The 19,788-nt window shown below is 44.9% G+C and overlaps 1 protein-coding gene across 1 annotated transcript; it reads right to left on the bottom strand.

Annotated features, from left to right (window-relative positions):
* Positions 1 to 1,692: 1,692 nt before the first annotated feature.
* On the bottom strand, positions 1,693 to 19,241 carry LOC119651777 (solute carrier family 25 member 45). Its single transcript, XM_038055531.1, has 6 exons — positions 18,984 to 19,241; positions 18,670 to 18,782; positions 3,347 to 3,587; positions 2,261 to 2,375; positions 1,931 to 2,198; positions 1,693 to 1,868 (listed from the first exon to the last, which is right to left on the bottom strand). Exons 1-6 carry the CDS (start codon positions 19,021 to 19,023, stop codon positions 1,716 to 1,718), a joined length of 930 nt encoding a protein of 309 aa, XP_037911459.1. The 5' UTR covers positions 19,024 to 19,241; the 3' UTR covers positions 1,693 to 1,715.
* Positions 19,242 to 19,788: the final 547 nt, after the last annotated feature.

The raw sequence follows: 19,788 nt of genomic DNA, 5'->3' as shown, positions 1-19,788 counted from the left end.
ATGCCCATTCTGTCGGAAGTCAGATTTCCCTCTTTGTCTCGGCAGGATGAGCATCCAGGTGTATGAGGCTTCATCCTGCTGACTTGTTGGTAATAATTCCGCGCCTGGTGCGGTTGCTCCCTGTACTTTTCGAGTTCACAGACTTGTTGGTTCTTCCAGGCTTCCGTAGCTAGCTTACATTCATCGTCAGACCAGCCATTCCGACTCTTTTTGCGGCTGGGGTCAAGTATTTTTGTGGCCGTATCAATGATAACGTTCTTCAGGTGGTTGTGAAAATCATTTGTTGATGCTTCATCTCCAGGATCTCTGTTGAGTGCGGTTATTGTGGCATTCATTTCCCTCTTATAGGTGTTGCGGAGGGCTGTGTTGTGCATGGCTTCAGTATTCACTCTCACCTGATTGTCAGAGGGGAATGCAGGTGGTGTCGTAATTCGAGCTCGGAGCACCATGCCAGCGAGATAGTCGTCCGAGTCTATATTGATCCCCCTGTGGTGGCGACGTTCAATCAGCACGTGGTCACTTTGGTTGAAAGTGATCCCGTCTGGAGAGGCCCACATATGTTTGTGTACCGCTTTCCGCGTGGAATAGTTACTTCCAACAACCATTTCGTGCGATATGGCTAACTGAATAATACGCAGTCCGTTATCATTGGTTTCGCTATGTAAGCTATGAGAGCCGACGTATCGCCTGAATACGGCTCTGTCCCTTCTTGACTGTTGAAATATCCGAGTGTGATTTTGATATCATACTTGGGACAGGCTTCGAGGCTCCGCTCAACTGCCTCGTAGAAGGTATCCTTCTCCGACTCTGTAGTCTCCTCTGTAGGGGCGTGAATGTTTATGAGGCTTATATTTCTAAATTTGCCTCGCAACCGCAGAGTGCATAACCTTTAGCTTATATTTTCAAAGCCGATAACAGCAGGTTTAATTTTTTTGCTAACTAGGAAACCTACTCCGAGCACATGGTTTACTGGGTGGCCGCTATAATATGTGGTGTAGCGGCTCTTCTCCAGAAAACCGCTCGCTGTCCATCGCATCTCTTGCAACACTGTTACATCAACCTTATATTGGGACAAGGTATCGGCTAGCTGCTCAGTAGCATTAGGTCTGTACAGTGAGCGTACGTTCCATAAGAAAATGCGCAAATCGTTAATCCCTTATCGTTGCCGGGTTTGTCGTTGTAAAATCCATCCTGTTCGAGGCTCCTTCCGTGACTTCATAACATCGGTTTTCCATGTGAGATTGTGAGCGCTACCCAACCCCCAATCTGGAGGACTAGTTGGTACATTTTGTCCAGTTTTTAGGCGCGGGAAGCTCGCCTTCATCCTTATCCGTCTGGTAGTAGAGCTATTGGTGTTGGTTCAGCAGGCGTACCAATCCACGTTTCGCCCTGGGACCTATACTACCTTTTGGCCGCCAATCACAAGACATTGGATGGTTTCAAACCTTCGGTTGTTCTGTAGCATTCGAATAAGATAAGGTACAAAGGTATTTAAACACGCAATAACCCACCTCACGCGAAAAACATTACAAATTAGAGACCAAGAAAAACATACCCCCAAACGAGACGACAAGGATGATGAAATATCAAAGAGAGGGAGACAGGCCTGAGAGCTAAGATGGTCGGATATATAAAAGTGATGCTCCTTGCAACACTTCCCAGCATTTACAACTCGAAAATGAAACACCAATAGAAGCTTTTCTACCAAAGTATATTTATATCTTCTGCTGCAATTGCTCTTCTGTATTAGTATATTTTTGATACATTTCCATAGAATATTCATAGCCTAGAAACGTGGCCACATTAACTGGAATAGCTCGCACCACTAGCATCCAACTTCCACGAAACACAAATCTCCATCCATTCTTCTGTAAAAGAAGAAATGTTTTTATTTTGTGAGTAAAAATGTTATATAAAGAATTTAGCTTACCGAAATATTCTCCTTCAAACAGTGTGTCATATTTTTATACTGTGTATCTTGTTCCGCTTGCATAATTGTTTTGATTACATCAAATGGAATGACACAAATCCACGATAAAACTCCAGCAGTAGCTCCAGCTATAGTAGTGAGCCCCATTTCGAAGGATGTGTCTAGCTTGCGTTGTTTCATTCGTTTCTTCTTTACATACTCTAAATTGTCCAGAAATCTGCACATATTCTGATAAACCAGCATATAAATCCCATAGGGCAGAACGTCTCTGCAATGTGATTTAAAAATATCTGAAATATTCAATACTCCAATAGCCCTTAGCTCTCCAACCTGCACATCATTGGCAACAATCCTCTATACAATCCAGATATTCCATTCGCTTTGACGATGCGCCTCATACATGTCAGTGGTGTCTTCTTTCCTGTTATCTTATAGTCTGTATAATCTAAAACAGAGAAGATTAACAGCTCTTTATAAGGCTCAGGAGATATTACTACTTTATCTAAGTTACATTTTTGTGAACGTATCTATAGGAAAACAAAAAATGTTTATTCTTACTTAGTACTCATAAAATTAGGGAAAGAAGCATATTTGACACAATGTCAAAAAGTTCCCGGAATTTATTGTGAAAATTTAAAATATCAGATTATTCCTCAAAATCGATATTGTCCACTTCAAAATAGCCGACACTGACTGCAGCGCACTTATGCCAGTTAATCCCCGCGACATTTTTATACTCAGTGTTTGGTATGTCCATCAAAGTCCTCTTCGATTTCTCCATTCCCTTGTCGGGTTACTTTTATGTTAATAACTGCTCTGTACAAATTAAACTAAAAGAAAGGAAAATAAAGCAGAATACAGCCTTCTGTTGCAAACTTGATTTCACAACAACCATATTTGACATCAAAATGTCAACTACTTCTGCGTCCTGCCTTGTCTGTTATCGATGTTTTTTGAATGAACCTTAAATAGATCTAGTGAATCGCTACAATATCTTCTCGGCTGCGGAAATGCAATCCCAATTGTGGTTTTCTGATTCAATTGAACAGAAAAAATCTGTATGTTTACCCAGAAACTCACGGATAATGATGGCATTGTTCCGCGGTACATTATCATGATACAAAATCTACAAGTTCTCATATCTTCGTGCAAAATATTATATAAACCCGTTGTTGCAAATTCAATTCCGTGTTTAAAATTGTATTGAATATGGCATTGCCTTAAAAATTGTTGACGCGTGACACTGACATGTAGGGAATGTGGCAAACTAACAAAAAACAGGAACTTAATTGAGTTAGCAGGAGAACCATACTATAGTAATTGCAGGAACTTTTTGATCAAGGTGGTATTCATTTCCCAGCGCTCTAATCCGCCACGATGATTAAATATTAAGCACAATCTAAATCAGAAACTTACATCGATGTGTTTGCAATCGAATTTTGATGAGTTCAATTGGACAAGCAATAAAGGATTGGATAAATCCAGCTACGGATCCTGCCGCAAAAACATTTCGGTCTTGATACATCTCACGCTGCAAATCACTATGACATATTTTTTGCAATTGTCTCAAATGGTTTCCGTAAATTCCAAATAGAATCGAATTAATTGCTCCAGTTGTTAGGAATGGAAATAGCATGCCTCGATAGAATCCATTTATCTGAAATCAGAAGAAATTGTGGTTTTTCAATCAGTTTGCTGACCACATTTATTATTCAAATATTCAATAGAAAAGATTTCAAAAAAATTTTCTGAGAATTTGTTGCTCGTCGAGGTGGAGCTTAAAAATACACTTAAAGTATTCTCTGTTGTATTTCGAAACTATATTGCTACCGGAACATCAACAGTATTTCGAAAACAGATTGGTCTCACAGCTAAAACCTCTAGTTAACAAAATGGTCTATTATTGGTTTTTAGAATATGTGAATGCCCGTCGACAACAGTATCGAGGGCCCACATTCTGCAACTTTTGCAAAAACTCCAACAATATAGATTATTATTATTATTCTGTTAAGGGAAAGTCGCACCGCGACCTTGAAGAACTATTGTGTCCCTTTTACTGGATTAGTGTACCTATTGATCATAGCATCTCAAGCAGGCCTGTAACCGTTAGGAACTTTAGTATGTTCCCCACTTCCAGATGTTTCAGCTTTGCATCTGGTATTAAGTGTTCTCCCAGATGTCTCGACCTACTTTGCACAAGTGTCGGACACGGTCCCAGGACGTGTATAGAGGTTTCGTCCTCCTCCTCACAAAACCTGCAGGCAGTGTCCGCAGATATCCCTAGCTTCCCTAGGTGATAGTTCAGCCGACAATGACCAGTGAGAATTCCCACTATGATTCGGAGGTTCTTTTTGGTGAGGTTTAAGCAATCCTTTGTGCGCATGGGTTCGTGTCCCCCAATAAGCACCCTGGACTGCTCCATCCCTGGTAGGCCCGCCCAATATAGTTCCCTCAACCGTTTCTCTTCATTTCTTAGATTCATAGCCATGAAACAGTTTCCGATTCCACAGAGGGGTTCTGGACCGTGTAAAGGCGTCCCTGCTCCCTTCTTGGCTAGTTCGTCTGCTGCCTCGTTGCCTTCCAACCCAGCATGGCCTGGAACCCAAAGTATCCAGACCTTGTTGGACGAGCCGAGTGTATTCAGTGTGCCTTGATCGCTGCTTGGCTATCGGTGGGAATAGCTTTGTTCTGCCCTCGCAGTGCAGTTTCTTTGCAGATTAAAGGAGGCACATTTGTCTATGGCGTATATTTCCGCCTGGAATATGCTAGTGTACCTGCCCATTGGCTCAAAGTACATTTTCCTTGGACCAATGATACCCCCTCCCTCTGCTGTGAGGGATCCGTCAGTGTACCAAGTAATCAATTGCTGGTTTAAGCCGTATGTCGCAGCCACGTTTTCCCAGTTTGCCTTGTTACTCCAACGTGTTTGAAACTTTTTATCGAAGTGAAACCTCGTTGTCATGTTGTCCCTCGGTATCAGTAATTCGGGATACCGCCTAGAAAGAATATCAATCTTCCTTCGATTAAGGCAGCTCCCCGCCTCTCTCATACTACCGGCCATTCTGAATATTGATCTCCTTGCCTGCATCTGTATGTGCAGATGGAGAGGGATTAATCCCAGAAGGACCTCCTCTCTCAGGGATCGTCAACGATCCTTCACGGGTCGTTTACGATACGGGGAGTGGCGTCCCCGAGGTGCCCGAGCAAGTAGTTCTGACCCCCTAGCTGGCATAATACTTGCGTCCTAGGTAGTAGCCTCGAGAAAGTTTCTCGGTGAAGAGCGAACTGCTAATGACCAATACACGCCGGGACACACTGGGAGTCCCCGGAGCCGTCGACAACTCCCTGTCGACGTCGATGGGGTGATGTGAGCCTAGCTGTGCCAAGGTGGTAGTTGTGGCGTGTATCAGGAGCCAGCCCCTTCGGGACCCTGGTCGGGTAGTGTGCATTGAACCGGTGTTAGTAGACCGCGTTGCCCCGAGCGAGCGCTGATCCGTCCGTGAATTCCGGGATCAGCTAAACGTAGGGCAGGCCTCAGGGAACTGGGGTAGGGGCTGTGTCCCCGAGGGTATACCCGTTCCTGACTATTGCGGCCCGCTCCCTTGCACACGATGCGCTGGTAAACAACTCAAGGGCTGAAATACCCGACGAGACATCGGGACGCGCAGACGGAGAGAAACACTCGGAAAATGATGCGGCACGTGCAACACAGATAGGAACACAGACCATACCGCACACTGCTATAATTGGGGAAAGAGGCACAGTGGAAACTGCCGAAACTAATAAAATGGTTTCGAATATAAGCCGAGTGGGAGGACTGTCGATTACTCTGGTGCAAGCTGAAGAGGAAAGACTTATTAAGAAATGCAGCAGTTGTGAAGCACATGCGATCTTCGACGTTCCTCCAGAAAAACGTTGGCAAGGGGGTGAAAAACGGGCTAATGGAACTAGAAGAGCTCCTGGACAGGATTTCATACTATAGGCGAACATGGAAAGTAAGACAAAATCCGCAAAAAGCAGAAACAACCACGCTTCCTGAGGAGAACACCACGAGTACCAAACGGATCGCTGACAGCCCATTGCAGAGCGAACTTGGTAAAAAACGAAAGGAGGAAGGGACATCTGAAGGAGACTTCACTCAGGTACTCTCCAGGGCTGAAAGGAAGAAGGCGAAGAGGATCAAAAGACAACAACACGTCGCGCCATCAGAAAAACCTCTGCCTAAAACTAAGGCGGACACGAAGGACGGAGTGCCAAAAGAAAAGGTGGGGAGACGAAGGAGGACTAGACCGCCAGCTTTGCTTATTAAGCCGACGGAAGGCGAAACTTTTGCGGAAGTCCTCAGCGAAATCCGTTACAAACAAGACAACGGAGTGGAAGTGTGTTCCATACGTAAAACGAAGGGTGGTGGAGTCTTAGTCGCACTAGGCCCGAAAACTATAAATAAAGTCACGTTCGGTGAAGCAGTCAAGGGGCTTCTAGGAGAAAAAGCTTCGGTTTCTAGCCTGGAAATCCACCTGCTTTAGAAATCCGAGACCTTGACTGTCTCACGGAAAAGAACGGGGTAGAAGAGGCCATCAAGCGCGAATGCCCGGAGGTAACCAATGTCTGGATTGGTATCACCTCCACAAACTCCCGAGACCAACAACTCGCTGTGGTGGAAGTTCCCGAGCAATACGCGAGGAAGCTTTTAAACAGCGGAAAAATAAGAATTGGTTGGGTAGTGTGTAGGATACGAATTCGGGTCGCCCCAACCAAATGTTACAGATGTTTGGATTATGGGCACACATCTGCAAACTGTCGGGGACCTGACAGAAGGGCAACATGTCGTAAATGCGGTCAGGCAGGCCATAAAGCAAACACCTGCAATGAAAAGGAAAGCTGCGTCCTATGCAGAGACCGTGGCGCGACTGATGAGAGCATTGCGCTCACTGCGGGATCGGGACGGTGTCCAGTTTTTAGAGCAGAACTGGAAAGAGCTAGGATACGGTCAACATGATTCGCATCCTACAAACAATATGCACCGCAGTGCAACCGCTCACGAGTTGCTAGCGCAGTTCGCTGTGGAGACCAAAGCTGATTTAGTACTCATCAGTGAGCAATACCGAAACAAGGGCCCAGTTTCATGGCACCCAGACATATTAGGTACCGCTGCCGTCTGGGTTCGGGACGGTACCCTCCTGGGGGTTCTTGCCCAAGGCCGAGGGGACGGCTTTGTCTGGATTGGGTGTTCAGGGATAACGTTTTTTAGTGTCTATCTTACGCCGAATGAGACGATGCCGGACTTTCGTCGGAGGCTTGATGCTTTGGAGGACGCTATCTTAAGCACGGATGGGCGGATCCTGGTCGGGGTGACTTCAATGCTAGGGCAATTGAATGGGGCATGCCTCACACAGATTCCAGAGGGAAGCGAATTCTGGAAATGGCGGCGAGAACAGGACTGGTAGTTCTAAACACCGGATCCACCCGAACGTTCCGGCGCCCGGGCTGCGAAGGAAGCATTCCAGACGTAACCTTCGCATCGGAATCACTGGTGTCGCTGGTGGACGGGTGGCGAGTTCTGGCAGACTTTTCGGCAAGTGACCACCAATACATTGCTTTCGAAGTGGTGGACACAAACTCTCGCTGTGCGCCACCCCGGCGATTTTTCTGTGTATGAAACGTCGCGAAAGTGAACACCAGGAAGTTTGTCGAAACTCTGGGAACAGGTGGGGCCACGCTGAAGGGTACTCCTGGGGGCGGTGGCGCCTCAGCTGACACTGTCGTGAATTCAGTTATGAACCTGATAACGACGGTCTGCGGAGCCTCCATGCCCAGGAAGACATCGAGGCGCGGCAAACTTTCCATGTATTGGTGGACAGTGGAAATCGCAGAGCTCCGGAAGGAGTGTCACAGGCTCCGCCGCTTAACACAACATCTAGGCGACGTTATGTACCATAATGATGGAGTACAAATCAGCCAAAAGGAGACTCCGCAGCGCAATAAACAAGAGCAAAGCTCGCTGCTGGCAAGATCTGGTCGACGAGGTGAATGGGGATCCGTGGGGACTCGGTTAAAAACTTGAAACCCGAAAAATCGGGGCTCTGTGGAAACCCTGTTCACTTAAGGTTGAGCAGATGGACCGCATTGTGGGGGCACTCTTCCCTGCCCACCCCGTATGGGATGGTGACGTCGGCGCGGAGAGCGCAGAGGACTGCCCACTTTTCTTTATAAAAGAGTTGGAACAGGCAGCCCTCTCTATGAAAAACAAGAAGGCGCCAGGACCCGATGGTATTGCAGCAGAGGTATACAAACTTGTATTCCAACACTGGCCAGACCTACTGCTCGGCGCATTCAACGCTTGCCTGAAAGAGGGCATTTTCCCTGCTCGTTGGACAGTTGCGAGGCTTGCGCCGATCCCTAAAGGGAAAGGCAATTCTAGACACACTAGACAATACCTTCAACGTGCCGAACTATCTCTTACGGATTTTGAGGGACTATCTGAGGAACCGCTCCCTAGAGGGTCAAAGGTGGATGGAGGCCACGTCGAGGGTAGCACAGGGATCCATCCTAGGGCCGGACCTCTGGAACGCTACCTATGACAGTCTGCTTAAACTCGACATGCCAGAAAAGTCGTGCCTGGTCGGCTACGCAGATGATTTCGCAGCGCTTGTTGCTGAACGCACTGTCGAACAGGCGCAAAGCAGACTCGGCATATTGATGCGACGGGTAAGCGGATGGATGACTACTCATAGTTTCAACCTGGCACTGGAAAAAACCGAAATAGTCATCCTGACTAAAAAGAGAATTCCGACCCTGCGTCCCATATCATTCGGCGAGTCGATGTTCGAATCAAAATCAGCGGTAAAGTATCTCGGGTTGACTCTTGACTCAAAGATGAGCTTTTCTGAGCAAATCCAAGCAGCAGCGAACAGGGCTGCGGCTGGAGTTTCGGCGTTAAGTAGGCTAATGGCAAACATTGGGGGTCCTACGTCTAGTAGGCGACGTCTCCTGATGAGCTCAACGCAGTCTGTCCTGCTCTATGGCGCAGAAGTATGGGCTGGCGCTCTTAACAAGGAGGTATATCGTAAACGCCTCGCGCAAGTACAGAGACGGGGAGCTTTACGGGTGGGGTTTGCGTACCGCACTGTCTCTGAACCGGCCGTGATGGTGATCGCGGGAGTTATCCCCGCTGCCCTTCTTGCTAGGGAGCGTCAGGCCATGTACAAGCGCAAGGGAGGTGGTTGCTCGCGAAGAACGACAACACACTCTAGACGAGTGGCAGCTCTCTTGGCAAAATGAAACTAGAGGCAGATGGACTGCGCGGCTCATCGGCAACTAAGGTGCGTGGCTGAATCGGGAGCATGGTGAGACTTACTATTTCCTTACTCAATTTTTAAGTGGGCATGGAGGTTTTCAGTCTTACCTGCACAAGATTGGAAAGGCGCGTTCTCCGGATTGTGTGTTTTGCAATGGAGTTGTGGACGACGGCCACCACACTTTTTTTTCTTGTGGAAGGTGGGATGGGTTTCGTCAGCAGCTCTATTTAGTAATTCCCTGGCTTGTGTGCTGTGTTGGGTTCTTTCTGCCCAGATTGCCGCTCCATAGGTAATCATTGGCCTTACTATTGCAGTATATATCCAAAATAGTATCTTCGGGCTGCAACCCCATTTTTTCCTGCTATGGATCTGCAAGTCATCAGAGCCCTCGTGGCTTTCCGACAAGTGTTTCCGAAATGTGTCTTCCAGAGTAATTTTTGGTCTAACGTAATTCCCAAATATTTGGCCTCTGTTTCTCGTTTCACCTCCATATCATGTAATGTTACGGCTCTCAGTTGATCCAGCTTACGCCTCCTAGCGAATGGTACCATGCTGGTTTTGGTTGGGTTGATCCGCAGTCCCACCTTCCTGCACCAGGCACTAGTAACCCTTAATCCAGTTTGGATTCTACCACATAGGGTATCTTCATGTTTACCCCTACAGATTAAAACAATGTCATCCGCGTAGCCCTGGACTTGTATTCCAGTATTTGTTAACACGTCCAGGAGTTCATCCACTACCATACTCCACATCAGCGGCGATAGTACTCCACCCTGTGGACAGCCTTGAGTGGTGTTCATAATAATAGAATTTGTACCTGTTTGTACCTCTATTTGTCTGCTTTATAGCATTTTATCCATCCAGAGTGCCAGGGTGTTTCCCACTCCTTTGCGGCTCAGGGCATCCTGTATCTCTGTGTGCGATGTGTTGTCGAATGCTCCTTCGATATCCAAAAACGCGCATAGTACAATTTCTTTTGTTTCTATATTTCTATGGCGTAGTACCTCTGTCAGCTGGTTGACCGTCCTGCCCGGTAAGAGGGTGGACAGTGATGTAGGGGATTATGCTTTAGAACGTTAGTTCTAATATAGTTATCTATGACCTTCTCCACCGTTTTGAGTACGAACGATGTTAGGCAGATTGGTCTGAAAGATTTAGGGTGAAAAGGATCCTTTTTATCCGCTTTCGGAATAAAGACCACTTTTGCCCGTCTCCATGCCCTTGGTATGTAACCCAGTGCTATGCTCCCCCTTACCACCCTCAGAAGAGACTCTAAAATCTCTAACAATATAGATACTGAGAACCTAAGTAAGGTGACTCGAGAAAGCATTCTTCTCCCTTTTTCAGTACTGCGTTTTGAGCTCTGGGATTCCAGGGGAAACAGACAGGAATCTTGGGCGTGACTATTGCTAACGGAGACTACTCTGTGACCCTAGGGGTAACAAACATGAATCCTGTGTCAGACTATTTCTAATGACCACTGCAAGGCACACTTCCATAATGTGGCAGCCGATTTCTGACAGAATCTAGATTGCAAAATTCTGATTAAATTGTCCAGTGTTGCTCACTAACCAAGACACAGAGGGGAAGCATGCTTTCTATGAACAATTACCCGCACTTCAGGAAAGACTTCTTAGAGGTGGTAGTGACCTTAGGGTCAACACCGTGAGATGGAGAGCTGTGATCTTGGTGCCGTCCAACAACGGTGGAAGACTTGTAGATTTCAGCAAATCTCAACGCCTCGTTATTGGCGGCACACTGTTCGATCACAGGACCTTCAATATAGTCGGTTGGACTTCAACTAACTGGCAGCGAACATCTAATCAGTAGATGTAGCACTTTTCTTCGAAAAGTACGGAAATCAGTTTCGAAAAGGATCATCATCTGATGGTCTGCAGAACGGCTGTGTAAAGGATGTTAATGGTAGGTTTTTCAACTATGATGATAATCAACTGAAGAGGTCGAATTATCACTTCACCCTGATTCTGAATCGCATAACACGTCAAGCTAACATAACATATATATGGTTGCCATTCACCCCTTAGTGGGGTATACCGGATCAACCCAACCTACGTGCTATCGTTCGCGGTTACTTGAAATGCCGTTCAGAATGCGATGTCCCCCCAGACTGAATACCTTGGTTTTGTTGGTGTTTATCTTCTTCCAAATCCAGAGACATTTTTCCAAGGTTCATGACGCCATGAGAGAGCAAGCAGATGTCATCGGTGTCGTCGAGGTGTTTGAGGAAAGTTTTCATGGCCCAATGAATTCCTCCACGTCCTCCGGACAATACAGCATAAAGAGCGTTACCGATAACAAGCAGAAAAATTATCTTTGTTAAGATGCAACCCTGGTGATCTTCGCTTTGGACCTCAAAATCCTCCGAGATTTTACCTCGGTGTAGGACACCCGTTTTGCGCCATCATATGTCACTCTGATAATAGCTATTCGTTTCTCCTTTCGTAAAACACTCCAGATACACTCCCGGTTCTCGCTATGGAAGGATTTCTCGAAATTGATGGAGAGCAGGTGAAGTAAAAATCTAAACTCTGCGCACTTTTCCAAAATGATCCGTACGGTGTTGATGTGATCAATGCAGGAGGATCCGGAGCGGAAACCAGCCTACTCTCTGTCGATCAAGCTTTTGAGATGTTCTTTGATGGATTTTGGGATTATCTTAGCTAATATATTTGCTGCGACAGGGAGCACGCAGATACCCTAGAGGAAAAATCATCCGCCAGCAGAAGTCTTGCGGCGGCTTGTATTTATGTACGAGTTTCAACACTTCACTGGGAATACGATCCGGTTCTGGCGCTATTTTGTCCTTCATGGGCAGAACTGCCTCTTCTAGTTCCTTCGCAATAAGCAGTGGGCATTCCTCAGTACCCCTTAATTGACAGTGTCAGTTCAGATGGGGTGGACAGGAAAAAGGGTCTGTAGGATTTCTTCCATTTTCTTTCATAGAACAGGGTGACCGATAGGCCACGAGTTTTTTGGTAACCAGCTTATACCTGAGGCGGAGTTACACCCTATCGATCTAAGTGTTTTGGCCTCTTACACGATGAGCAATCCGTCGCAGTCTGAGGCAAATCCTTCGTAGGCTTACAATTTCAGAATGAACTAGCGGTTCAGTTGCAGTTCTCCTGTCTGCACGTAAGTCTTGTTGCTGATTTACCCTGCTTGAGAGAGCTTCGAAAAATTTTGTAACGTCAATTTTCCAATGTTCCACCCGGTAGGTGTTTGCCGGACGGTAGAACATTGGGAAAACCCGTTTGTCACTTCAAGGGAAATGTACGGATGATCACTGGTCGTGATAACTTTCAGTACCTTCAATCCTTGGACCGCTGTCACTAAGGACTCCGTAGCAAAACCTGTGTGCCTCGAAAATTTGGTTGGCCCCCATTCTGGCTCTGGCGCCAAAGTCTCCTCCGGCTGAATTCACCCTTCAGTGTTTCGAATCAGCATCTCATTAGGTGTGATGATAATGAAACTGAAGCACAGTCTTGTAGAAACCTATATCGATGTCCTATAGTCCACAAAAGAAGTGAACAGGAGAAATTATATATATGTATGCCTAAACGCTAACCTCCGAACAATCCGCAAACATAGGGATTATCCCATGAAAGAGATCAACAATTAATTCGCAAATTCTTATATCAAATGGAACATTGGAAGCTGAGCCCTTCTGCTAAGACAGCTTTTGTGTATTTCAATTGTAGTTGCAAATTGATTATCATCTTCAAGAAAGGTATGAAAAGTGAAAGTGATAAAGTTACAGCAGGTGAATCAAAAGCGCTTTTGAATTTGATCATAAAGCGATCATTATGATAGGTCAGGTAAGGTAGGTAGTTATCAGTGGCCGCTCCGAGGGGTCCAATTAGGATTGTCGCGCGCCATTATAATGCCAAAAACTTCTAAGATTATGACCGTTCTGGTAGGAGCAGGGGAAAAAGTCCAGCCGGCTCAGACCTTTAGAGCCAGCCCGTAGCATTCACGAAGGAAAGCAGCACTCCCAAACCTGAAGCTAGAGATCCCTCTGAGTTCCTCAAAGAATGATTTACCTTGTGTATATAGGCACAAAAAATAGAAAATAGAGAAAAGGGTAAATGCTCAAGGAGTGCAAAGCCGAATGTGAGTGTATGCATAAAGATATAAAAACGTCGATTTTTGGCATATCGCCTGCACCAGCAAACACCCAGTAGAGAGCCTTGGACATAATGAAACAAGTCGGGAAATCAGACGCTCGGTGCTTCAGGTATGAAGGGCTTTGAGTACTTCTTATATAAGGATATATAAGTGGACATTTGTCCCATTTTTAGTTGGTTCATAATATATATGATTATAACATATCAGGCTATTCACTTTAGTGTGATACTGACATTCAAAGTCTTAGATTGCATAAATTAAATTTGCACAAAAATCTAAACTGTGACCTATTATAAATTCGTCAGTAATGGTTCGATTTCCACCAAACTTGATAGCATCATGTTCTCATCTTCTTTTGATTATAATGTTTTATATCATATATTATATATTACTACAATTTTATGATCCTAGGATGAACTTAAAAGGGGTTTTTAAAGCATATACTATAATAATAATATATTATTGACTTTATTTGAGTAGATATCGGTATGGAGGGTATTTCAGAGCCTAGACACTATATAGTGTGACTTGTCAGATTTTCGAGCTGGGTAACTTCTGAGAATGGGTTCGTGAAAGGAATGATCACTTTCCGGCCTCCGCACTCCCCCATTTGCATCAAATTCCAAACTGAGGCCAGCTTTAGAAAATACTAAATGAGACCTTAAATTTGATACTCCAAATGAAATTTTATACCCCCCTTTTACATGTATGGGGACTCCTTTAAATACAACGTTAAAAGATGTTTCTCACTATATACGTGCGGGTCCATAGTTTCCATTTTTCCACAGACGTTTTAATAGATATAGCTATTGTGGCACAGAGGCAAACAGACAAAATAGCTATAGCATTTATATGTACAGTTGCTATACTCCACCAAGCGCAACGATACGAGGAAATACTAGATGCTGAAAAATGGGAACCCTAAAATAATAGTATTATACACACAACGACTATCAGGTAATTTTCCTCCAAATGGAAAATGGACCATGTGGCTGTTGTGCGTTCCCGCGCTGGGGGATTAAAATCAGGGTTGCTTCTTAAAGGGATTTAAGTGCATCATAATACCGCCTTATTTGTTTTATAAGCACGATAAGAAAGATGTTAAACAAGGTCGTTTATAACAGACTTTCTTCTATCATCGAATAAAGGGATGGTCTATCAAAGCTACAGTTTGGTTTTCGCCAACTCCATTTCACGATAGACCCTATAGACGGGCTATTGAAGGGACTTCGCGACATCCTCCAATAAATGCTGTGCCGTGACGACGTTGGACAGCAAAAATATATTCAATTCAGCTATCTAGGAATGAATGAAAAGCTTGTTGTCCAAAGGGCTGTCCCTAGTTGCTTAACCAAGCCAATTGAATTCGAAAAGAACACTTTGGTGCGGATGGAAGATGTAAGGACTGCGCCGACACGGAAAGAGTGCTGCAGAGTTCGGTGTTGGGTCCTCTTCTTCGAAGCTTAATGTGGAATGGGATTCTCGCCCCTCCCCTTTCGAGGAAAGCTGATTTGGTTGTGGTTGCTGTCGTGGAATAAGATGTTGAAGTGTACACTAATGAAGCCATCAGTGTCATAAAAACGTCGTTGAAAATAATCGGGTTTGTGGGCACATCATCATATCAAAGCGGGTTATCAAATACCTAGGGGTAATAACATGAAGAACAATTCAAGGGACCCCTGAACTCTGCTCCTAAAGAAGCAGGAAATAGCACGAATGATGACTAACAATGGAGGCCCAGGATACAGCTGTAAATTACTGTGGCCGAAATAATATTGTACGCAGCACCGTACTGGGAAGAAGCAGTGAAAAGGGAGACGGTAACAGGTGCCATGGGGGAAAGGGGTTCGGAGCGCGCAATGAGGGTGGCGAGCGTATAATCGATTTTGCGGACACCCATGACCTTGTACTTATGAATACATGGCTCATAAAACGATTATCTCATCTTCCTACATTTTATAGTGGGAACAGTAAAACGCAAATCGACTATATTCTCATAAGACGCCGACATTTTACCACTGTCCTTGATTGCAAAGCCATTCCCTATAAGACCATTGCACCTCAACATCGGCCATTGATTGCTGTCCTGCGAATTTAACCACCGATAAAACAACGTGAGGAACGCACTGACCTGCAACGCACTAAATGGTGGCGATTTGGTGAGAAGAAAGAAGAAACGATCTCACTCACACGATTACGGACCATTACAAATGTGGAAGAATCGTGCAACCAAGTGAACGACATGATCTACAAAGCGGCCTCTGCAACCCTCGGGGTCACCAAGCCAGGGTAAGTGGTACATCAACCGAGATACTTGGCTTTGGAATGATGATGTTGAAATGAAGGTCTGTAAAAATAAACGCCTCTACCACAAATTTCTTAAGGATAAAATGCTTGCTAATTGGCAAATTTATAAGAATACGAACCGGGAAGCAAAGAAAGCAGTCGCTGTCGCCCGAGCGAACCATTACAAAAATCTTTACGATAAACTGAACACTCGGGATGGCGAAAAAGATCTGTATCGATTTGCTAAAAGCCGTAACGAACGTACACATCCTGTGTATCGGACACTTTTGGTGCTTTAATGACAAGAACGGTACTTTACTTACCGGCCGTCGAGCGCCGACGGATAGATGGCGAGAATACTTCGAGCAGATTTCAACTGAAGAATCTGCTCATCCTCCACTTCCATAATCATTGCCGATATTTGGACCAGTTGCACATGTCAGCGCGACTTGGTGCTCAGAGGTGGCGGTGAGGAAGACGAGGCGGCAACCCTGTCGGCCAAACCAAAACCAAGTGGCCAAGAAGAACTCACTTTGGTTTGCCGGCCGTGATGCAATAGGCGAATGCTCCAAAGGCCTAATTAGGCCGATCAGACCCGAGTCTGCACGGGGACTCATCTGAAGTGGCAAATTGGTCATGAAACCTTACCAGGGGTATACTGGTACCATGGGAACCGGAATAGCCCCTGGACTCTCATACTTCGGGTGAACTCCTGTTGTATGTGAGGACAGCTCGGTTATTTGCGGTAGGCCCCCTAGTGGGAGTTTCATGGGGGTTGTGATTATGCTCAAGCGAGAAGAAACCTTCGGGCCTCGGCGTGGTGTTACGTTTCAACACGGGTGCCGTACTCCTTAGTTCGGTAGAGATTTAGGTAATTCTTGCACCCACCAGTATGAATGCAAAGCCATGCACTTGGTATAGACTGGTACCGTTGTGGCTTGTCTCAGCGGGGCTCTGATTGTGGTCACAAAATCAATCCGTGTCCGAAGAGGACCGTAAGATTAAGTCTCCGCAACAGGTACCTACGTAGAACACTCATGGGCTTAACTGTCAGCGCGACTGGAGTCGAGGAGACAATAAAACGAATGAAATCGAGGAAAGCCACAGGACCTGACGACATTGCATCTAAACTCTGGAAAGCGAAGAGCTGGGACCTGGATTATTCAGGAAGGAAGAACACCATCTGAATGGAAAGAAAGTATCACTGTTCCAATATGGAGAAAGAAAGGTAATCCGGTAGAATGTTTAAATTACCGTCCGATCCGGTTTCTTTCTCATACCATGAAGATTTTTGAATGCATTCTTGATAACCGTATTCGCGAATCGTTGAAATAACCGTGAACCAAGCCGGATTTGTCAAAAACTACGGAACTACTGACGCAATATACGCTGCGCGGTTCCTCATGGAGAAACACCGTGAGAAACATCGCCCTCTTTACATTGCATTTCTGGATTTAGAGAAACCGTTTGACCGCATCCCACACGAACTCATCTGGTATGCTTTACGACAGCACTTAGTGCCAGAAGAACTCGTGTTGGTTCAATTACTCTACCACGATCCGAAAAGTTAAGGTGTATCATAACCACTTCGTGTTTCTGTTGGTGTTCATCAAGGAAGCCCCCTCTCATCACTCCTCTTTGTTGTTTTTATGGACACCGTCAAACGGGATATCCAACGTCCAGCGCCCTGCACACTGCTTCATGCAGATGATGTTTTCCTCGCATCTGATAGCAGATCTCGAGCAACTTGTCCAAAAATGGAATGATCGCCTCATGCAACACGGTTTCAGATTGATTCTAAACAAAACTGAATTTTTAACGATCGATCCCCATGAAAGAGGCACAATCACTGTCAGCGGCAGTGATCCGCCCAGAACTGAGCAATTTAAATACCTTGGATCAACGCTATCAGCCAATGGAGAACTGCGTTATGAAATTGCTTCACGCATTAACGCAACCTGGATGAAGTGGCGTTCCGCAACTGGTGTTCTTCTGTGTTTTTTTTTGTGATCGACGTATCAACGAACATCTCAAACCTAAAATTTACCGCAATGTCGTCCGTCCTGTCGCCCTCCATGGTTCTGAGTGTTGGCCAACTATAAAAGACAATGAAGGGCGTCTTGTGGTAATAGAGACGAAGATGTTGCGTTGGAGTAGTGGCGTGATGCGTTTTGATCACATCCAAAATGAGGATATCCGTGATTGTTATGGGGTTGCACCGATCGTGGAAAAATTGCGGGAGAGGCTTCTTCGATGGTATGGTCACGCAATTCGTGCTAACGAGAATTCACTTGCCAAGATTGGTCTGAACATCGAAGTCGATGGTAAACGACCAAAAGGCAGGCCGAAACAATGGTGGCTTCATACACTGGATGAGGATTTAAAAGCATCGAGATTGCACCCAGATCAAGCATTCGATAGAGCCAAATGGCGGAATCGATCACGACGAGCCGACCTCGCTTGTGAACGGGACAAAGGCTGAAGAAAAAGAAGAAGAAAAAGTTTCAGCGAATTGAACAGAACACAATGGTATTAACAGAATATTTGAGAAATAGGACATTTAAACATTATTGAAATCGCATCATACGATCAGCACTGAGCCACCATTCAAAATTATTTTAACTTTGGCCCAACTTAAGTCATCAGCTATACCTCGAAAGGTTGAAGTAAACTATGTGACAACTCTGATCTCGTGAGCGCAGAATTTTACAGGGGCATCAATAGAGATCTTAACGAAATTTGATTAATTTAGCAATTTCCGGAGGACTACGGCTCCGATTTTTTTCTCTATGATCCTGGTCCCCCATTATTGAAGAATGTACCCAGCAATACAAGACCAAACTTCAGTGTTCTTTTTGAAAAGTAATAATTATGCAAATTAATCATACATTGCTAATTTTTTCAAGAACGATTCCTTGAAAATTTTTGCTATTAATAATTCTAATGTTAATTACATTGTTAAAAGCAAAAATAACAATGCATTCGGTAGGAAGGAATATTCTACATTACCCCATTATTCCGCGCTCCGATTTGGTAGATAGCTGTGAAAACACTCGTGTTTGAGGCCTGCTGCCAAGTTTTGATTGTGTCTAATGGATGACCAACTAAAACCCCGCAAGCACCTACGAAATAAAAGATGCAATTGTAAGCACTTCACCGCGATAATTGGCACCATCATTCAGAATTCTTCCACTACACGTGATCGGATCCTAAATGATAGTATAAAATGCGGGCACTGATTATATCACTTTAATGAGATACTTTTTTGCGTTTCGCTTTGAATTCTTCTTGTTCGCACTACAACTGTCCCGAACGAATATTACCTCCGACCCACCCTGCCAGAAAATCACAATAGAACCACATTCCAGGATATTATCACAGGATTGTACACTGCTGCACCACCGATTCCTTGGGATGTGGAACTCACATCAATTTCAAATAAAATTATGCTGATCAGAACTATTCCACTCCATTCGGGCAGGTGGGTGGAACTCTTTGACGCCTCTGATCAACCACTTGCACTTATTCCGTCTTGAATGGGAGAAGTGCATTTCTGCGAGAACTCTGATCCCACATGCAATTCTTGTTTGCATTTGATGTGATGATTGCGATAAAAATAGGAAGCATAAAAATGTTTTGGTATCGCGAAATTAACTAGACGCTGTACCGAAAGGCGACAGTCCGAACTTTTCTAATAAAATTAGAATGCTGACCAGTATGCCGGCTAAGAATGAGTTTCGCAAACAGAAAGAGAATCGGCCAGCCGGTCTGAATAGGAGTATTGTTGGCCAAGCGTTGTGAACAAGCTTTCGTCATGGTAGGAAATCTTACGTATTAGCTAAGAAACACGTTCAGATCGATAAGAGAGAGCCAGTAGGAAATAAATTAGCATAAGGCATCACAGAAGCATCCCTAGAAGAGTTTTCCGCGGAGCTGCCTTTGAAATAGTCACCACATACTAAATCGGATCTAGGATAGAGAATAACAAATCAAATCGACCATCGAATATTGCAAGTGCAAGCAGACACCAAAAGTCACAAAAGAAGAACATCATAAGCTTTAAAAAACAATAAATGCGTGGGTACAAATAGAATTGCCCCAAAACTGTTCACATATGACTTTATAGGT

The sequence above is a fragment of the Hermetia illucens genome, chromosome 3, assembly GCF_905115235.1.
Source record: "Hermetia illucens chromosome 3, iHerIll2.2.curated.20191125, whole genome shotgun sequence".
Taxonomy (NCBI): Eukaryota; Metazoa; Arthropoda; class Insecta; order Diptera; family Stratiomyidae; genus Hermetia; species Hermetia illucens.
The sequence above is the reverse complement of the archived record's forward strand: the minus strand, read 5'-3'. Positions and strand labels throughout refer to the sequence as shown.